We start from the raw sequence: 18457 nt of genomic DNA on the forward strand, positions 1-18457 counted from the left end.
AAAGGAGACCACGGCTCTGAGAAGATCAAAAAACGTCAGTGAACACGATGTTTAATCCAGCCCGGAAGTGAGTAAGGAATGACCAAGAAATCAGCGAGAGGCAAGAAAAGGCACACTAGGCTGCCTGCCTGGGGTGTGACAGGCAAGTTTATGCAGCCAGAGGATGGAGAAGGGAAGGGAGGATGCATTCTGAACCTGAGTCATGGACACTCTCATTAAAGTTAAATACGATGCCCCCCATGCGGTCCTACTTTGGGCACCCTTGAGAAAAGATTCCATACACTTTCAACAGCCTGAGCATCTCTTATAAATGGCTCAGCCCCGGGGTTCAGCCCGTGCCAAAGCAGCAAATCGTCCGCTCTGTCAGACAAGTCTGCAGTGGCTGAGAGAGGAGTAATTATAATCAGCGAATCCCGATGACATGCATAACACCCCGATCTATATTTAATAATAGCAAAAAGCATTTGCATTAACAGCTATTAGGCAATTCACTCTTGGAGGGAGGTTGCTCCCTCTGTCTTTCTTTGCAGCAACAAAGTATAATAAAAATATAAAAACATGGCTCTGTGAATTTTAGAGTGATTTCCCATTAAGAGGTTCTCCTAGCATCATAAACTATCAGTTGGCAGCTGGGGAGGTTGGGATAAATCTCCAAATCCCGAAGTGAAACCAAGGGGGATGAAATTCGAAATACAGTCTGCCTTTTTCCCCAGGCTTCTAGCAACTGTAATGGTAGTCTCCATGGAAGCAATACTATCTCCTTTGTGTATTTCAAATTCCCGATCTTGCTGTCTGAATATTCACGCTTATTTTACTTCCTAAACATTTCCGGGCTGCCTCCTCCTTTCCGCCTCTTGCCATTTGCGGAGCTCAGGCCCCGCCCTCTCGGGTGGGTGTGGAGCGGACACAGCCTTCCCGCTGACCTCCCCCCACCCCCAGCTCGGGGCCACCCCTTTCAAGTCCCAGCTCCACGGGGCTCGAGTCTCTCCCCTGTGGGGACTCCTTTACAGGAGTTCAGTTCCTTCTGCCTTCATCTTCTACATCCCTGACACGTCACTCTTCCTGAGCCTGCACAGCTTGTCATTTCCCACACATCCCATTCGGATGCTCAAATTGTCCCCTCTGCCTCAGATTCTTTCCTTCCTCTGGCTTCTTTCTTACCCACTTGGCCTGAATAACTACAAACTGTCCCTCAAGACGCAGTTCAGGCACTAATCCCTCCAGGGAGCCTCCCTGCCCCTCCCTCCGTGTGCTCCCACAATACTCTGCCCAACCATTGTGGCTCTCACACAGGTGTCATTATCCTCTGTCCTCATGTCATCCTCCCTCCCTGGATGGTGTCTTATGGCCTTTACTGTCCTACTCAGTTCCTGACCCGTGTTACTCAATTAACGAATCTGTATGTATTAAATGCAGATCATTTATCACCTACATTGCTCATCTGACAATTAGTTCCACAGAGTCTCCCGTACTACTGTTATTTAACTTTTGATGTTCTATGTATTGCCACCTCCGATTAAGAATCTAATTTCTTTTTCTTTTAAGATATATTTATTTGAGAGTGAGAACACGAGGGGGAGGGGCAGAGGGAGAGAGAATCTCAAGCAGACTCCCGTTGAGCGTGGAGCCTGTCCAGGGGCTCCATCTCCCAAAACCAAGAGTCAGAGATTTAATGGACTGGGCCACCCAGGCTCCCCAAGGATCTAGTTTCATAAGGGTTCTGAGTTCCCCACAGGACAGTGCCTGCCACATATTTATAATAGGTATTTATTCATCCCAGAGTAGTAGTAGAGTGTGGTGGTTACTGGCATGAGCTTTAGTACCTGTCTGGCTTTAGATCTTAGCATGACTGTTTATTAGTTCAATGAATGTGGAAAGGTTATTAACCATGCTGCCTCAATTTTCCTTTCTGTAAAATGGGAAGAATCATAATACCGATTTTAAAGGGTGGCTAAGAGCCTCAAATGGTAGGCACAGTGATTACATGGTAAGAACTCTGTATACAACAGACATTACTTCAGTGTGTTTATTGGTGAAACTATATTCCAGGTAAATCCTGCCTCTCAGCCTCTCACATATTTCTCTTCTCTCCACCCCCTGCCCTCAGCCTCCCAGCCTCCCAACCTTCTCCTTCACTAATACCTTTTATATTTAATTTGATTTTTAGAGATCTCCTTGGAGTATTCTCTAACTGCCTCATCTGCTCCTAGTCCCCATCCAAATCTTTCAGAATTTCAGACCCTTTACAAAAGTGTCCCCATCAACCCATGAAGTATGCTGCCTTCTAGCTGCCCTTCCCTCCCCTCCCTATTTCAGCAGCTCTGCTTTCCCTCCCGGATGATGGAGGATGGCCTGGTGTGGCAGGAAATGGGTTGCAGTTCCCAGACTAAGACCATGGCTGGGGTGTGTCTGGATTTTGTTTTTATGTGAACTGCTAAGTTAGTGTTGAAGTGAAGTAGTAAGCTCTGAAATTTCAATTCATGGACTGTCTCCACCAATTTTTAGTTGAAGGATTCATTTAGTCACTTAATTTCTCAGGAGCAGTTGATACCTATTTTGTGGGTGTGAAGAACTCAACTAAGGTTAGTAACACAGTTGCTTTTCAAGGAGAAAATCTCAAAACATCAAGGAAAGAAAAATGTTAAGTAAGAACTACATTTAGAATTAAGAGCCTGGAGGTTGGAATGATGTTTAGTCGACTTTGTAGACATGAAACACATGCCACGGACTTGGCAAATTTAGAAGTAACAATCTGGTATCTTATTTTTCAGTATTAAGAGGTTCAGGAAGAAAGCAGCACTTCTCTCCAGCTTACTACTTACCTCCGCAAAAACAAAGGGTGCGTCAAACTGGAAGCAAATATGGCCGTGCTTAATGGCTTGAACGGAGGCCGGGCCACACCGATACATCCCTGCATCACACAGAGGAAAGGGAAGCATGAGTCTGTCGTCTTCAATTCTGTCCAGAGACAGATACAGGCTCTGTAGGGGCAAGTGTTCCCAACTTCATCCCTGATTAAGCCCACATGCTTCCCATGGCCAGAGATGGTGAATGACCAAGGTGTGTAATCAAGAGGGCTTTGTTGGAAATGCATCCTCAAACCAAAATTTGAAGCCATGAGAAGAATACAGGGCAGTCACTATGTCTCTCTCTCTTCTCCCACCTAGAACACATACTCCAGATGTTTGTTCTGAGGCTGAGCTGTTTGCTTACAGAGAATTGATCCATTTACACAGGTCTCTGGAATGTTGGAGATGGTAATGTGTCCCCCCTGGTTGTGTTGTTGTTTGTTTTGATTTTTGTGTCTTGTTTTTGGACATTACGCATGTACGTCAAGTATTAAATTGAGGAATTTGGACATTAACAACACACTGATCAATGCCCAGCATGCATTCTGGAAGTCAGTAGGCACATGATTACCTTTACAAAGTTCCTTACATTTTAACCAGCTATCTCTGGTTAATAAGAAATTAACTGCCATTAGTCATTTCTGACGTCTCCTCATGATACATAATTGAGAACACCAGAAAGTGTTGAACATTCTCCCTCAAAATCCAGCATAAATAAAGCATGAGTCTCTTATGAATAAGTTATGAATGTTTATGGATATATGGGTATACATACACACGTCAGTATCTCATATCAACACCTGAGGAAGTAAACATAATGTCCCCAGGCTACTGGTTTTTATCATCATATTAAAGAGAAATGGAGGCCTATGATTTGATTTTATAAAAATCTGAGGGTGGTCATAGGTGCCATTCATTGCTTAGCATAGACTGCAAGTTAGATGATGAATACCCACACACTTAGGTTTTGGAAGAAATCACACAACATAAAAAGAAATCAAGTTCTGGGAAAACAATAATTTAAAGGATGATCTGTAACTATTTTTTGAGTTCTTTATTTTCTCTACTGCCTCATATCTTATCACGCTGCAACACAGAGGGCCGAGGTGTATTTTAGAGGCTAGTAAAAGTGCCTACAAGGATATTTTTTTCTCTTGTCTTCAAAACTGCTTATCAAAGCAAGAGTAGATGAATTATACATGTTAAATTTTATGCATTTTTTTTTACCAGTTGTAGAATAATCAGGGGAAAACCGACCATTGAAATGAAATTAAACTGATTGACAGGCTGTTAATACCATACATGGGCCCAGGAAGCCCAATTTTGATGTTGGTTCCCAATGGGAGTGTTGCCCACACATCAAATGCAATTCTAACAGCAAAATAAAGTTTGCAGTGAAACGAGTTCCATGAGGGACGGACGATGCAGTCTTACCATCACTGTTTTCTTGGGGGGTGCTGTCCACAACTTGCCACCCTCCAAATCCAACGGGAAGATCAGGCCTTGTCATCCAGGCTTCATTCCAGCAGTGGTAGTTCCTGAGAAAACACCACCCCAGTGAGATTAAACTTCCCATCCCATTCAACGCCCCAAGAAATCAAAAGGTGGCCAGAATTCCTGTGAGTACGCTATCCACAAGTTGCTGGAATGGAATAAACCAAATTGAAGACTCCCGAGAGATATCCTGGACTTGAATTTTCTGGGCAGATGCATTCCCATTGGCACCCCTGGGGGGCATCAGGTGGCCGGACATTTCTCTTCCCTGCTAATATCAGTTTCAAGGCCACCCAGCACATGAAACAGTTTTGTTCTTAACCATCTTCTGCTGCTTAATGAAACAGAACGTACTATGTGCTAACAGGATAGAAAAGAAAAGTTAATTGAAACTGAAATACATATATCTTTGAATTTCTTTTATATTTATGTTTACATTTATGCATATTCGATTTATAAGAAGCAGATCTCTTGTAACAATTAAGCAATAGAATGCTTGTATTTATGGGCTTAGGCTGTTGCCATAGAAACTATAATGTTAACTCCTGACTATAACTGTCTCTAATTTGTGGCAAATTTCCATTTGGTGTCCAACAGGAAGAAAAGGGTATCAGGGTGAGTGTCTCTCTACCCTTTATGAAAGGTGGGGAACCCACAACCCGAGGGCCACGCAAAACTTTTCAGAACATTGCATATGACCCTTGAGGAAGAACATGAAATAAAATGTCATCATGAATTGTATTATCATGTCCTTGGAAAGACCTGAAATTATATGACAGTACAGAAACAAATGAGAGCACATTAACCCATCTGCCCTACAGAAAATATTCATATAGTAATAACGATTTTACGGTGGGGGGAGGTAGTTATAACAGTCTTTGTTTATAGCACGGATGAATTTCAGATCCAGCTACCATTCATCCTTTGCCTAAATGCCCTTCAATGTCAGGAATTCGTACATGTTCCCATCTCTGAGTTTGGCTCATCTTTGATTGGCTCAGTTTGGAGGTATTAACTTCACTATGTACCCTTTATGCACCAGGATAGGTGCTGGGGATGTGGCAATGACTGACACATAGGTTCATGCCCACAAAGACCCTTGTGATCTAGGAGGAATGATGAAAAGGTAAACCAATTGTTACAACATTTCATAGATTTGCTGTGAGGCTTAAATAACATGATGGGAGTAAAGCACTTAGAAATAGGGCCTGGCATGTGATGAGTGCTCAAAAACAGTAAGTCTCAGACTTTTTAAAATAATTCATAGAAGTGATGCAGTGGAAATTCATTTGGGGGTACACTGGGGTCTCAGTGGGAAAACCCTTTGGGAATGAAGACAAGTTTCACAGCAAAAGTGGTATTTGAGCTAACTCCTGAGGAATGTGGGGGTTTAGAAAGTCAACAAGAGAAGTAAGAACAAAATTGTGGAGGCATGAAATAACTCACACGGTGTGTTTGGGGGACTGCACACTGTTCATTGTGGCATGAGGACAGCGTGCTTGCATATTTGTGTGCATGGGGAAGAGGGATGGCAGGTGAGGGTGGGCAGAGACTCACGAAACTGACAAACGCACAGCACTTACTGTGTTCCAGGCACTGTTCTAAAACTTTTATGTATATTAGCACAGCTGATGGTCCCGTACCCTATTAGAAAGGTACTATTACTATCTCCAGATTGCATGGGAAGCACAGAGAGGTTAAGAATCTTGCCTGAGGTCACACAGCTGGTTAGTGATAGAGCTCCAGGGCCCATGCTCTTAAACAATGAACTATGCTGTAGGGGAAGGGATGAGACCGTGAGACCCTTTTATCCCAAATCAAATGATGGAGCTCTATTCTTGGACAAGTTAAATTTGCAAATCTGTCTTTGTGGAAGTTGGGTGGGGAGGCAGGACGGGCCAAGGAGCTGAGTTGACCTCCACCCCCATGGGGAGGTCCAGGAGCCATCAGCGGGTACAGGCACGTGGAGGTGAGAGAGCTGGACGAGTGCAGGAAGACTTTCGTGTTTCCAGGGAGTATGATGGTTCCATCTACCAAGACTGAATGAAGGAGGAAGAGAAGACGGTTTGTGTTGGGAGGTGTGTGTTGAGTGGCTGACAAGTTCAGTTTTGCACGTGATGAACTCGAGAGCCAGTGAGAAACCCAGGAGACAAAACCCTAGAGACGTTTTTATATACACATGAGACAGTCAGGGTTGGATGAGTTGCTGGCGTCTTCACGGATGATGGAGGAGAATGGGGACAGAGCCAAACGAGGAGAGCATGGAAACAGAGGGATGCAGTATAGGTTTCTCTCCTCAGAGTGATCTAGGTGTGGAGAGAAAAAAAGAAGATAGGGCCGTGGCTAGAAGGTAATGCAATGCAGGCAAGAGTGTTTTGATTAGTTTCACATTTGGAGAGATTGTCATGCTTACAGAGGAAGAACCAGTGCAGGGAGGGGAATAGAGAATAGAGAGATTGAATAAAAGGACACTCAACTCTCAAAAATGCAGGAGGATGAGGTTGACAGTCACACCATTCCTGGGTGTGGGAAGCGAGGCATTCTTTGCAGGGACAGGGAGGTGTAGGTGTAGATCAGGGTCAAGGTGTGGAGGTGTTGGACAGGAACATGAGGTTGGTTCCCACTTGAGAGCCTGTATCTTTCCTCTGAATCTGGAAAGAAGGTCACTGTGAGTTTAGACATGACTGCTAGCCTCCCTCCAGAACAGGGAAAGTTCCATCATTAGGCAGGGAGATCCAGGAAAATGGCAAGGAAACATTTGCAATCCAAATGGACATAGTCCTGCTTCCTACACAATCCGTGTAGGCAACCTGTGTTTAGCAATCCTGGCTCTAGCTAGGATTTCACTGTTACACCACCACCCTAGATTAATAGGTGCCAGAATCTCCTTATTTAAAATCAAATATCCTGGGCAGGGTTAGCCTTGAACAAGATAAACAAGCTTTGTATTTCAGATCTTAGAGAACTGAGTTTGGGGTTGGGCCTTAGTCAATGGGTAGAAAGCCAATGGCTGGGCTCCCAGGCTCGTCGTGAACAGAGTGGGAGGATGCTACCTCCAAAGCCATAGATTTTTTTTTTTTTTTTAATCATGCCATTCTCTCTGCTCAAGAATGGCCAGGGAAAATGTGTCCTGGACCACTCATGCCATGAGGGTTCCCTTTTGTCTGGATGTTAAGTATTTCTGGGTACACATGCTTGTCTTTGATTTCAAGGTCCCCTGTGAAAGGGGTTTAATATTTACAGACATTTCTGAATTTCATTTACCACAAGGTTGTCTGCAGATTGGGGAATATATATGCTTCCTGAAAGGTTATTTTAAAGTTTCTTTATCTAGATCTGTCATAGTCTTTCTGTTTTCATCTTGTAATTTTATTATGCATTCGTCGAGGGAGTGATTCACTTCTGGGGCTCTGTCTTGTTCACCATCACATTCCCAGCACTAGAGTTAGGCCTTAGGAAGTGCTCAGAAAGCATTGCTTGATTGAAAGGCAAGGATAACTCCTAGCAAGTGTAGGACATCTCCAAGGCAGGTGTAATTAAATTTTCGTTTGTTTGTTTGTTATTAAGATTCATCGTTTTATATTTTCTCAGAGCCTTCATTTGAAACTTGACTTCCCACTCTACGATCAAAATGTACAGTGTCACTTTAAAGGTAAAAGAAAAGTTAGAAACCTTCAAAGTGATCTAGTTTTCTTGTTGCTTCTTTCTAAAGAAGCAGTGTAGAAATTAAAATAAAGCCCCCATTTCATTGAGAATTATTTAATCAAGTTGAAAATAACTTTTTTGAGGGAGAATAATGATGGAATGACAAGTGAAGAACACATCTTTGCTTTATGTTACTTTTTGTAGGTTTCCTGCAGTGACAGCTAGTGATTTCTAGAACTCCTTTCAAGGATGCTAATAACTCAGCAGAACTGGTGCAAAGGATCTGCAGAATCTTCACCAAAGGCAGAGCCTCCCTAAAAAAATAACACCATGCATTGCTGAGGGACCTTCAGAGAATGTCACAGCACTGGTTTGGTTTATCCTTTGGTTAAACCCTTTCCTTAGAACTTATGTGTAGCAAATAATCACACAGATGCAAAGACAGGTACTTCAGAATGTTCATCCTTGCATAATTTACAAGAAGGAAAAATCAGAAACTGTCCAATACATGATTGTTCTGAAATACAAAACAGAACATTATTCAGCCATAAAAATGCAGATCTACATTTATTAGGCAGGAAATATACTTATGGAATATTAAGTTTTAATATTAACACATTATTTAATAATAACATATACAACACAATGTATGTGTTCATTGTGTATGTAGATAAGTGTGGAAGGCAGAATTCTAAATGACCTTCATTCTTGTATAATTTCCTCCCCTTGAATGTGGGTGAAATCTATGAATATGATGGTATATAACTCCTGTGATTATGTTACTTTACATGGCAAAGAGGATTTTGCACATGTAATTAAGATAATTAATCTGTGGACTCTGAGTTAATTACAAGGGAGATAGCAAAGTGGGCCTGATCTAACCAGGTGAGCCCTTTAAATCTGGGTCTAGAGGTTAGGGACAGAGCAAGCTAGAGATTGGAAGCAGCAGAGATATACTCCTACTAGCCCTGTAAAAGATGGAAGCTTCCATGAGTTCTACAGCTGCAAGGAACTGAATCCTTGCAAGAACCTAAATGAGTTTGAAAGAGAGCCCTGAACGTCAGATGCGACCACAGCCTCAGCTAACATTTTGATTGCCATTATTTGAGACCCTGAGCAGAGGACCCAGTTAACCTGTGCCCAAACTCCTGACCCAGAGAAACTGGGTATCAACTGATAATAAAGTTGTTTTAGGTTGCTAAGTTTTTGGTAATGTGTTATGCAGCAATAAAAATGGGTACAATAGCAAAGAGACATATGAAAGGATACTTAAGAAGATGTTGGAAATGTTCTGAGGAGTTAGAAGATGGATGACTCTGACTTTTGTATTTTTTTCTGCAATGTTTGAAATTTTTATAATAAACATGCACTAACTTCTACCCACCCCCCACATAAGTGAACTATTTTTTATTAAAAGAAAATAGAGCACAGTTAAAAATCTGCCCTGGTTTTAACCACTGGATAAGGTCACATCTGGAGTTGCAAGAGCCTGTGGGATGATGGAGAAGTGGACAGAGAACACAGCTGAGATCAAGATGGGCTTTGGGGCTCTGCATGCTAGATGTTCAAAGACAATAAAGTGGATAATTTAAGCAAGGAGTCCTTTACTGCCTTTAACTTGGCTAACTGCTTAAATCCTCCACAGGGTCATCTCATTTACAATTTGTCCAGGAATGTTTTCCTACAAGGGAACAAAGAGATTTGGGCTTGTAACTCTGTTTCTGCAGCTTTATTATGGCTCAAGGGAAAACACAATAAGATTGAGAGAAAGCCCTCAAGGAGATGCGTTGGACCAACTTCAAGTGTAAACAAATCTTTGAATTCTTTTATTTTAAAAATGGTAGGGGGTAGAAGGAAGGTACTTAGCTATCTTGCAAACTGTGTGTTTGTGGCAGATGGGTGCACCCCCACTTCCCAGGCTGTTTTGGTATACTTTTAATACAGGCAATGCTATTGGTGACAAAAATGACAGCACACCCTGAAATTGTTGAACTTTGGCCATTCCAGTGGTGGCGGGCATGGGGTGGGGTAGGAGTTGTTGAAAGAAGTGGAGACAAGTTGGTGGATTCTGAGGCTTTTCTAGCAAGACATTCCAAAGTGGAAATGAAAGCTTGGACCAAGAAAAAACTTGTCAATTAGGAAAGGTAATGAAACAAAACAACGAAAAGGAATTATTCAGAGAAAGGGAGGCATGCTGGAGGAATCTTTTATGGAGCTGGGAGCTGGGAGCTGGGAACACTACACTGCTTCAGAATGCAGCTGTTCATTGTTAGGAATTGTTGGAAGGTTGAATCCAGGAAAGGGCATTTAAAGTCTCTCTGGGGTCATCAGTCAAGTGTTGGAGGTCCAATCAGGTGAAGACCCAGACAACCCTTCTGTAGAAACCAACTGCCCACAAAGAAAAAAAGAGAAGTAATGAAGGTGTTTGTTTTTGCTTGTCCTTTGCAGGGAAGGAGTCCTCCAATGCTAATTGTGAAATTGGTTTAAGCACAGTCTTCTGTAGTAATGAGAGACCCCAATCAGGGGGTTTGAAGGTGGGGGAGGGATGTGATATTACTCCCAAAATGAAACTATGAGGTGTATTTATAGAAGGGGTGATAATCAAAATAATTAATAACTGCTCAGACACAGACATGAACCAACTGGAAATCACAACCAATCAGAAAGGACACTCAGTCTAAATAAATGCTGTATGTTCCTACTTGTACATACTGGATAAATGCCAACCCAGATGTATTCAACTACATATACTGTATCATAGTACCTAAGAAGCTTGTTTCCATTTAAAAAATTTTCTGGGAGTGTGTCTTTCCTTAGTCCTGAGCCTTTCCACTCTCTTCTTAAGCTTCCAGTTTCTGATTTCTTGAATATTTATTAAGAGCATCTTATAGCAGCCTTATTACAATGATTTTTTTTAATTTTACTTTTTTCTCTTTTGATAGCTTCCCCTCTTTTGATCATCCGTTTTACTTTTTAATTGTGGCACGAGAAAATGGGTAAGACAGAGAAGAGAAACAGTCAAGAGAAACTGTCACTAAGGAAGCCAAGACATTGGTTTACTAGACGAAGATTTTTAAATCAGGTATAATAAACATGTTCAAATAACTAAAGAAAACTATCTGAGTAATATTTAATCAAACAGAAGATATCAATGAAAAGATACCAATTATGAAAAGGAATCAAACAGAAATTCTGGAGTTGAAATATACAATAACTAGAATGAAAAATTCAAAATTAACTAGTGGGTCTCAAAAGCAGATTGGAGTAGACACAAAGAAGAAGGAATTAGTGAACTTGAAGATAAGTAAATTGAAATGAAAAAAATATGAAGAAAAATGAACAGAGCCCCAGAGACTTGTGGGATACCATCAAGAGTACCAACATACTCATAGTGAAGGTCCCTGAAGGAAAGGAAAGAGAGAAAGGAGCAGAAAGAATATTTGAAAAAAATAATAGGTAAAAACTTTCCAAATTTGATGAGACATTGATATTTACATCTGAGAAGTTAAATTTCAAAAAGAATAAACTCAAAGAGAGATATATACACCTAAATATCTCAGAGTCAAACTGTTAAAAGCTGAAAACAGAATTTTGAATACAGTATGAGAAAAGTGATTCATTATGTACAGGAGTTCATCAATAGGATTAAAACTAACTACTTGTCAGAAACCATGGAAGCTAGAATCCAGTGGGATGATATATTCAAATTGCTGAAAGGAAAAGTTAAATAAGAACTGTATATCTAGCAAAAACTACCCTTCAAAAAAGAAGGCAAAGGTAACTTACATAGAAAAATAGGCAAAACAGTATAAATGTATATTTGTTTGAGTTCTTTCCCCCTCTGATTTTAAAGACAACTTCATAAAGCAGTAATTATAAAATTGTGTTGATGTGCTTATAATGTAGAAAGATGCAATCTGTATTACAATAACAGAACAAAAGCTAAGGGGAATGGGACAACGTTTTTGTATGCTATTGAAATTAATTGGTATTAATATGAACTAAGTTGTTTCAAATGATGGTTTTAAATTGTAATCCCCAGGGAAACTACTAAGGAAAAACCTAAAAAATATATTGTCAAAGAAACAGAAAAAGAATCAAAATAGTATACTACAAAATATCTTTTTACACAAAGTAAGAAAATAATGGAGGGATGGGGAAGAAAAAAGACATAATGCATATAGAAAGAAAGAGCAAAATTGCAGCTATAAACCCTATTTATTAGTAATTACATTAAATATTAGTAGACTAAACACTAAAATCAAAAGGCAGAGATTGGCAAGATGGATAACAAAACTGTATGTTGTATCTAAGAGATACACTTTATATTCAAAAATGCAAATAGGTTGAAAGTAAAAAGGTGGAAAACTGTGCAAATAGAACCAAAAGATAACTGGAGCGCTATATTTATATCAGACAAAATAGACTTTATAACAAATATTGTTACTAGAGACAAAGAAGGACATTTTTTAAAATTTAAATTCAATTAGCCAAGGTATAGTACATCACCCAGAAACACATTTTATAATGATTAAAGGGTAATGATATTAGGAAAACAACAAACATTAACGTATCTGCATCTAATAAGAGAGCCCCAAAATACACAAAATGCAAAACTGACAAAATTGAAGGGAAAAATAGACAATTTAACAATTCAACCAGAGGTGGGGAGTAAGGGGTAAGCAAAATGGGTGAAGGGAGTCAAAAGGTACAAATTTCCAGTTATTTGAAAGTTGGTAGGTGAGATCTTAAAAAAGTCCTCATCACACACACTCACACACACACACACACACACACACACACACACTCACACATTTTGTAACTATGTATGGCAACAAATATTAGCTAGACTTACTGTGGTGATCATTTTGCAATATACACAAATAATCATTATATTGCACACCTGAGACTAATATAATATGTCAATTATATCTCAATAAAAATAAACAAAACAAAAATAATTTAACAAATAAAAGTTGGAGACTTCAATACTACACTTTCAATAACAGACAGAACAAGCAGGTGGAAGATTAGCAAGGAAATAGAAGACTAGAACAACACAATAAACCAACCAGACCTAATGGATGTCTATAAAATATCTCACCTAACAACAAAATACACATCTCTCAAGGGGAAATGGAACGTTCTTTGGAATAGACCATATGTTAGGCCATAAAACAAATCTTAATATTTGATCCATTAACATTTAATCCAATTACTGATAAGTAGGACTTACATCTGCCATTTTGTAAATTCCTTGTTATACATATTATGTTTTTTTCTTCCTCTGTTCCTCATTACTTTCTTACTCTTTGTAAAAAGATATTTTCTAATATACATTTTTAATTCTTTTTCTGTTTCTTTTTACTATGTATTTTTCAGTTTTTCCTTAGTGGTTTCTCTGGGGATTATAAGATTCTAATTGAGAACTCTAGTTCAGATTAATACCAACTTATTTTCAACTGCATGCAAAAACTTTGTTCCATTCCCCCGTCCTTTGTGCTATTAATTCAGATCGTATCTTTCTACATTACAAGACCAGCACCACAATTTTATAATTACTGATATGTGATTTATATTTCAATAAAGGTGTTATAAAAAAAGTGGGCTCTAGGGTCAACACTCCTTGGGTTTGTAATTCAGGCTCTGCCACTTATTGGCTGGTGACTGTGGTTAGGTTACTGTGTGCCTCAGTTTCTTCATCTACAAATGAGGACAATAATAGCAAGTACCCTAAAAAGTTGTTAAAAAGGTTAAATGAGTTACTACATGTCACCCACTTAGATCAGGACCTGGCACAATGAAAGCATTCCATAAGCATGAGCTATTTTGATTCTTTGGAGGTGGAAAATAACTTATTCCATCCTTTCTTCAAGATTCTGGTATAGATTCAGAGTGTATATTCTTGGTTCTCTAGTGACAGAGCTCGTGAGCTTGTTCTAGGGGATTTCCTCAAAAACAATTTGGCTGACAGTAATGCGGTTTACAAGATAATCTATACTTGAAAAGAAATAGGTAGATGTTCAGAACTGGTAACCTAGATGTATCACTGGTTAATTTTACAAACCCTTAAACATCTTTAAGCGTTTGGTTCATATTCAGAAAATTTTCTCTACCTTTTTATCTGGAATTTATTTTTGTATAATTCTTTTTTGTACATACAGGAATTAAAATTTAGTATAATTTAACACCAGGAAGGTCTAACTAGTTGGAACACACTGAGCATCTATAGCAAGGTACAAGATAGATCGATCTAAATTTCAAAAACACACCTACAATGTTCAAACCCCTATGCCAAGTGCAGAGACTGCAATGAGAATTGGGATGAGTATTATACCCAGTGCTGGCCCCTAGGTGTGAAGGCTGTTTAATTTCCACTCTAAAACTTGCTTCAAAAGAGCTGTATTTATAGATTCAATGCTACCCACGGCAGCAGAGTTTTTTTGCATTTGGAGTGAAAAAAATAAAACAATAATAACTGTACTCTTTCCAACAAGTACTGAAGGAAGTTGGATTTTTTTTTTTTTAAAGAACCAGATCCACTGAGGCCAGAAATTACAACTACAAAATTTTTCTGTGGTGTGTGTTTGATTTTTGTTTTGTTTTTTGTTTTTCTTTCCTTGGGAGCTGATGTGAAGTCAATTTGCAAAGCAGCACCTATATGTGAGTAGGCGGATCCTAGCTGGCCCTGTGCAGGTGAGCAGGTCTTCACACAGAGTGAGGGGTAGAACCTGCTGCATATGGGAGGAAAGGCCTTGTTGGAAGAAGAGTGAAATTTATTAAAAAATTTTGGGGAGCTCATTAAGACCAAACTCATACATTTATATAAGAGAAAAATTAAGGTCTAGAGAAATCAAGCAACTTGCCCGAAGTGACCCAGCTAATCAGTGGCAGAGCTAATCATATTGTCTTGCACCATGGAGAGAGAGAGAGAGGGAGGGCAAAATTACAAGAATAGTTTGACTTGATTTGGTGTTTTTCCATGATGCCCTGGGGAAAAACAAAATAAAATTGTGATTACTTTCCACGTGGATCACTGGCTAATTTTTAGATTGTTGCAACATTGAGCTGAAACTCAGAAATACAAATTTGCTAGTTCACAATTATTTAAAAAATTAAAATTGTAAAAGCCAGTTTAATCAACCCTACTTAATTTCAAATGAAAAGGCAATAAAAGGAAATAAAGACTTGCTAATTGTTGCGGTACTCATGGTTTTCACAATTATCTTTGATATCATATAAACTGTTTAAAACTCTGAGTTATGATGTTTTCTACACCTGCCACTTGGCTAATCAACTGGAACTTGAGAGGCTGACCAGTCAGCTACGGGCCTGGGGGTACACACGTGTGTTTAGCCCCCTTCTCTTCATATCCTGAGTGCATGGGCAGCACGTACTTCCCCCCACCCCACTTGGAGCTCCATCGTCAGGAGATGAACAACTTCCCTCGGAATGTGAGCAGGATGGAAAGCGACACAGGAGTGAGGGGCTTGGAAGCTGGACAAAAAGGAGTCACGGGGTCTCAAAAGCTGTTGGCTCCAAGAGGAAATCTGGAGCACTGCTGGCTGTTGGACCCTCTAAAACTAAGAGTGAGGGGTGGGTTTGTCTTAAAGGACTCAGGGTTAGACAGTGCCTAGAAGGTAGAGAAGTAGGAGAAGTGGTGATAGGTGGAAGACAGGAAGGAAGGATGGAAGGATGCATCCCCACCCCTAAAGAGTATTAATTCCATCTGCTCCTCATTGAGTGCACAGCCTGAGGGCATTAGCTCCTTCAGGAAGGTGGGCAAAGAGCCAGGCGTTCTTGATATAAAGGCAGGAGTGGAAAGGGGCTGGAAGGTGAGTTAGAACGAGTTTTAATATTCAACAACTGTGCTCATAAGAGTATAGGCTAACTCTGTATGAGCTTTCATTCCTTCCTGCTGGGTCCTTGAAGCAGATTGATCTCTCTTAGGTTGTCTCATCTCAGGGCTTTTGACTTTTATAGACATACCCCTGAGTTTCATCTGTGGGCTAAGGTCATTTCCTGGGCATTCCATCTGTGAACAGCACAACCAGAAGATTGCGGGGAGGATAATGGCTTTGAGTCCATGGCCACTTCCCATGTGAACAGCCTTTCCCTTTGCTCCCCTGGGATTAGGATGGCAGCCCCTTCCCCTCATCTGCATGCCTCCTGGCTCCTGTTACAACCTACCTTATATTTTTTATAGAGTTCTACATGTGATTGACTCGCCCACAAACTAGCTCCTCAAGGGGAGAGACTCTAATTTCTCTCTGATTCCTTAGAATCTGGTATTTGGACATAATAGTGCACAATGGTGTTTGTTGAATGAATTAAATGACATTTATTCAATTAAATGAGCATCAAAAATTTTTTCCAACCAATTCCATTTATTAAATCCTTGCTCTATGCCCTGCACCCGGTTACATGCTGGCAAAACAAACAAAAACAAATTAGATCAGACATTGCTCTTCCCCATGGGGGCTACAGTCTGGTGGGGGCCAGCCAAGAGGTGGGCATAGTTCTTTCAGCCCAGAATCATCAAATCTGACTACATCCTATCCAGCAAAAAGGACACAGGATAATGCTTTCATTTAGAAGGAGAAGAGCCTTTCACTGAAATACCTTCATGACCCTAATAAGTGCCACCATCCCTTTCTTTTGAAATTGTTTCCATTTCCACTGTGATAGTCATATAATGAAGTGATCAAACTGAGCTCTTTCTTGCAAGGTGAGGCCAAACCATCACTTTACCCCTGCCCACGAAGTGAGCCATGTTCTCCCTCCTCAATGAACCTTCATCTCCCTATTCACTGTTTGCACTGCAGCTAAACATTGTGCAAGCATCTTCATTAAACTGTCCGCAGTGATTCATAGTTGCCTTCCTCCAGAGGTTACACATAATTCAAAACCCATCGGCACACGGGGGACAGGCGGCTTAAATTGCTCCTTCCAGGATATGTTACCTTACGTTGGTCCACTCAGAATTTCATTTGCTACAGTGAGGTCCAATTACTCTGCCCAGCTGTGCCCTTCTAAGGTTCCTTGGCCCCTCCCTCTCCCGAATCTCTAAGAAGCAGACTCTTCCCTCTGTGGGCATCAACAGTGTGTCCCACTCTGCAAAATTGCTGCTCCCTGTGAGGTGAGGCACTCTCAGAGGGGAAATCCACCATGGAGGGTCCTGAGGTGCCAAACCAGGAAGCAGGCACATAAGCAGTCAGCCCTCCACGGTCTTTGGTGCTAAAGGGAGAAGAGTCAGAGTGTGGGCTGAAACCCATGCTTTGCGCCCCCGCCCCCCATGGCCTTGGGGAGTGCCACGCGTAATATGCCCTTGAAAGCATTCTTGCACTGGCTCTCTGAGCCCTTTGTACTGGCTTACTTCTGCTTTGGCCACGCTGGACCTGGCCAAAGAGGACGCCTTCGGTCACAGTCACGGAGACCCAGTTGGACAAATTAATTCACCACAAACTGTACCATCAGGATACCTCAGTGTGAAGAGATGGTAGAGGCACAAAACAGAGAAACCAAGAAGTCATTCTCATGGTTGCCTTTAGAAAGAGAGGAGGGGGCAGGGCAGGGAAGGCAAGAGCCATGCACAAACCAGGAGGGAGTTGGGGCGAGTTTGTCCGACTGGAGCCTGTGGAAAGAATTGAGTCTGGGGGCTTGGGGGAGGCCACTTGCTCCTGAGACCCCTGCTAGGAAATTTGCTGGGCCATGTGTTGTCAGCCATGCTGTGCTGGCTTCTCAATGGTCAGCTGATGCCCACCAAATCCTCCCTGCCCTCACCTCAGCCTCTAGCCTTCTGCCCTGCCCCCTGCTTCCTCACCAAGCTATAGCTCAGGCCCCTCCTGCTTCTCACCCCTGGCTATTACTAATCTCATTAGCAGGCACCGAGGAGCACTCCCTCTGGGCCTAGCACTATGGGAAGTCCTTTACCTTTATTACCTCATTTAAATGTCACAGCTACCCCATCAGGAAATGGTTACCCTCATTCTACTGATGAAGAAACCAAAACTCAGAGGTGAAGTCATTTTCTCAAGGTCACACAGCAAGTAACTGTCAAGGCCAGAGCTTGTGTGGCGGTGTGGCTGTGGTGACCATGTACTGATTGATGTATCCAGGGAAAGTCCCCACTGGCTTTCTCAATCAGGGAGGGCCCTAGAGATTCTTTTGGTTTTACAGAACTTCTATAGTTTGTAGGGTCCACTAGTGTTTGCACTGGGGAGTGTGTGTGGAGGGGAGACATAAACTTCTGCTTTTGTTTTAAAAATACCCCAAAGGTACAGAAATGGCACAGTCATCTTAGGACATGGGATACCCCTCTTTTTTTCTGACTGCTTCAATGTGCTTAGGTTGATGGCAACGTATTGCCTCCAAGAAATTCCAGCTGTACTAATAATGAAGGCAATAATGACAGCTAACATTCATTAGGCACCTGTTATGCTCTGCTCTGGGCTGAGTGAAATAGGAAA

General features: G+C 41.1%; 1 protein-coding gene across 1 annotated transcript in view; it reads right to left on the minus strand.

The window, feature by feature from the left end:
* F13A1 (coagulation factor XIII A chain) overlaps positions 1 to 18457 on the minus strand; it is a 149851-nt gene that overhangs the window by 40652 nt on the left and 90742 nt on the right. The window contains exons 8-9 of the mRNA XM_025890867.2: positions 4284 to 4387; positions 2823 to 2911 (exon numbers count right to left, since the gene is read on the minus strand). Of these exons, the coding sequence (XP_025746652.2) occupies positions 2823 to 2911; positions 4284 to 4387 (193 nt within the window). The remainder of the gene's footprint in view (positions 1 to 2822; positions 2912 to 4283; positions 4388 to 18457) is intronic.

The sequence above is a fragment of the Callorhinus ursinus genome, unplaced genomic scaffold (genome assembly GCF_003265705.2).
Source record: "Callorhinus ursinus isolate GAN/ISIS: 27379988/994484 unplaced genomic scaffold, GSC_fseal_2.0 scaffold26, whole genome shotgun sequence".
In the NCBI taxonomy this organism is placed as follows: domain Eukaryota; kingdom Metazoa; phylum Chordata; class Mammalia; order Carnivora; family Otariidae; genus Callorhinus; species Callorhinus ursinus.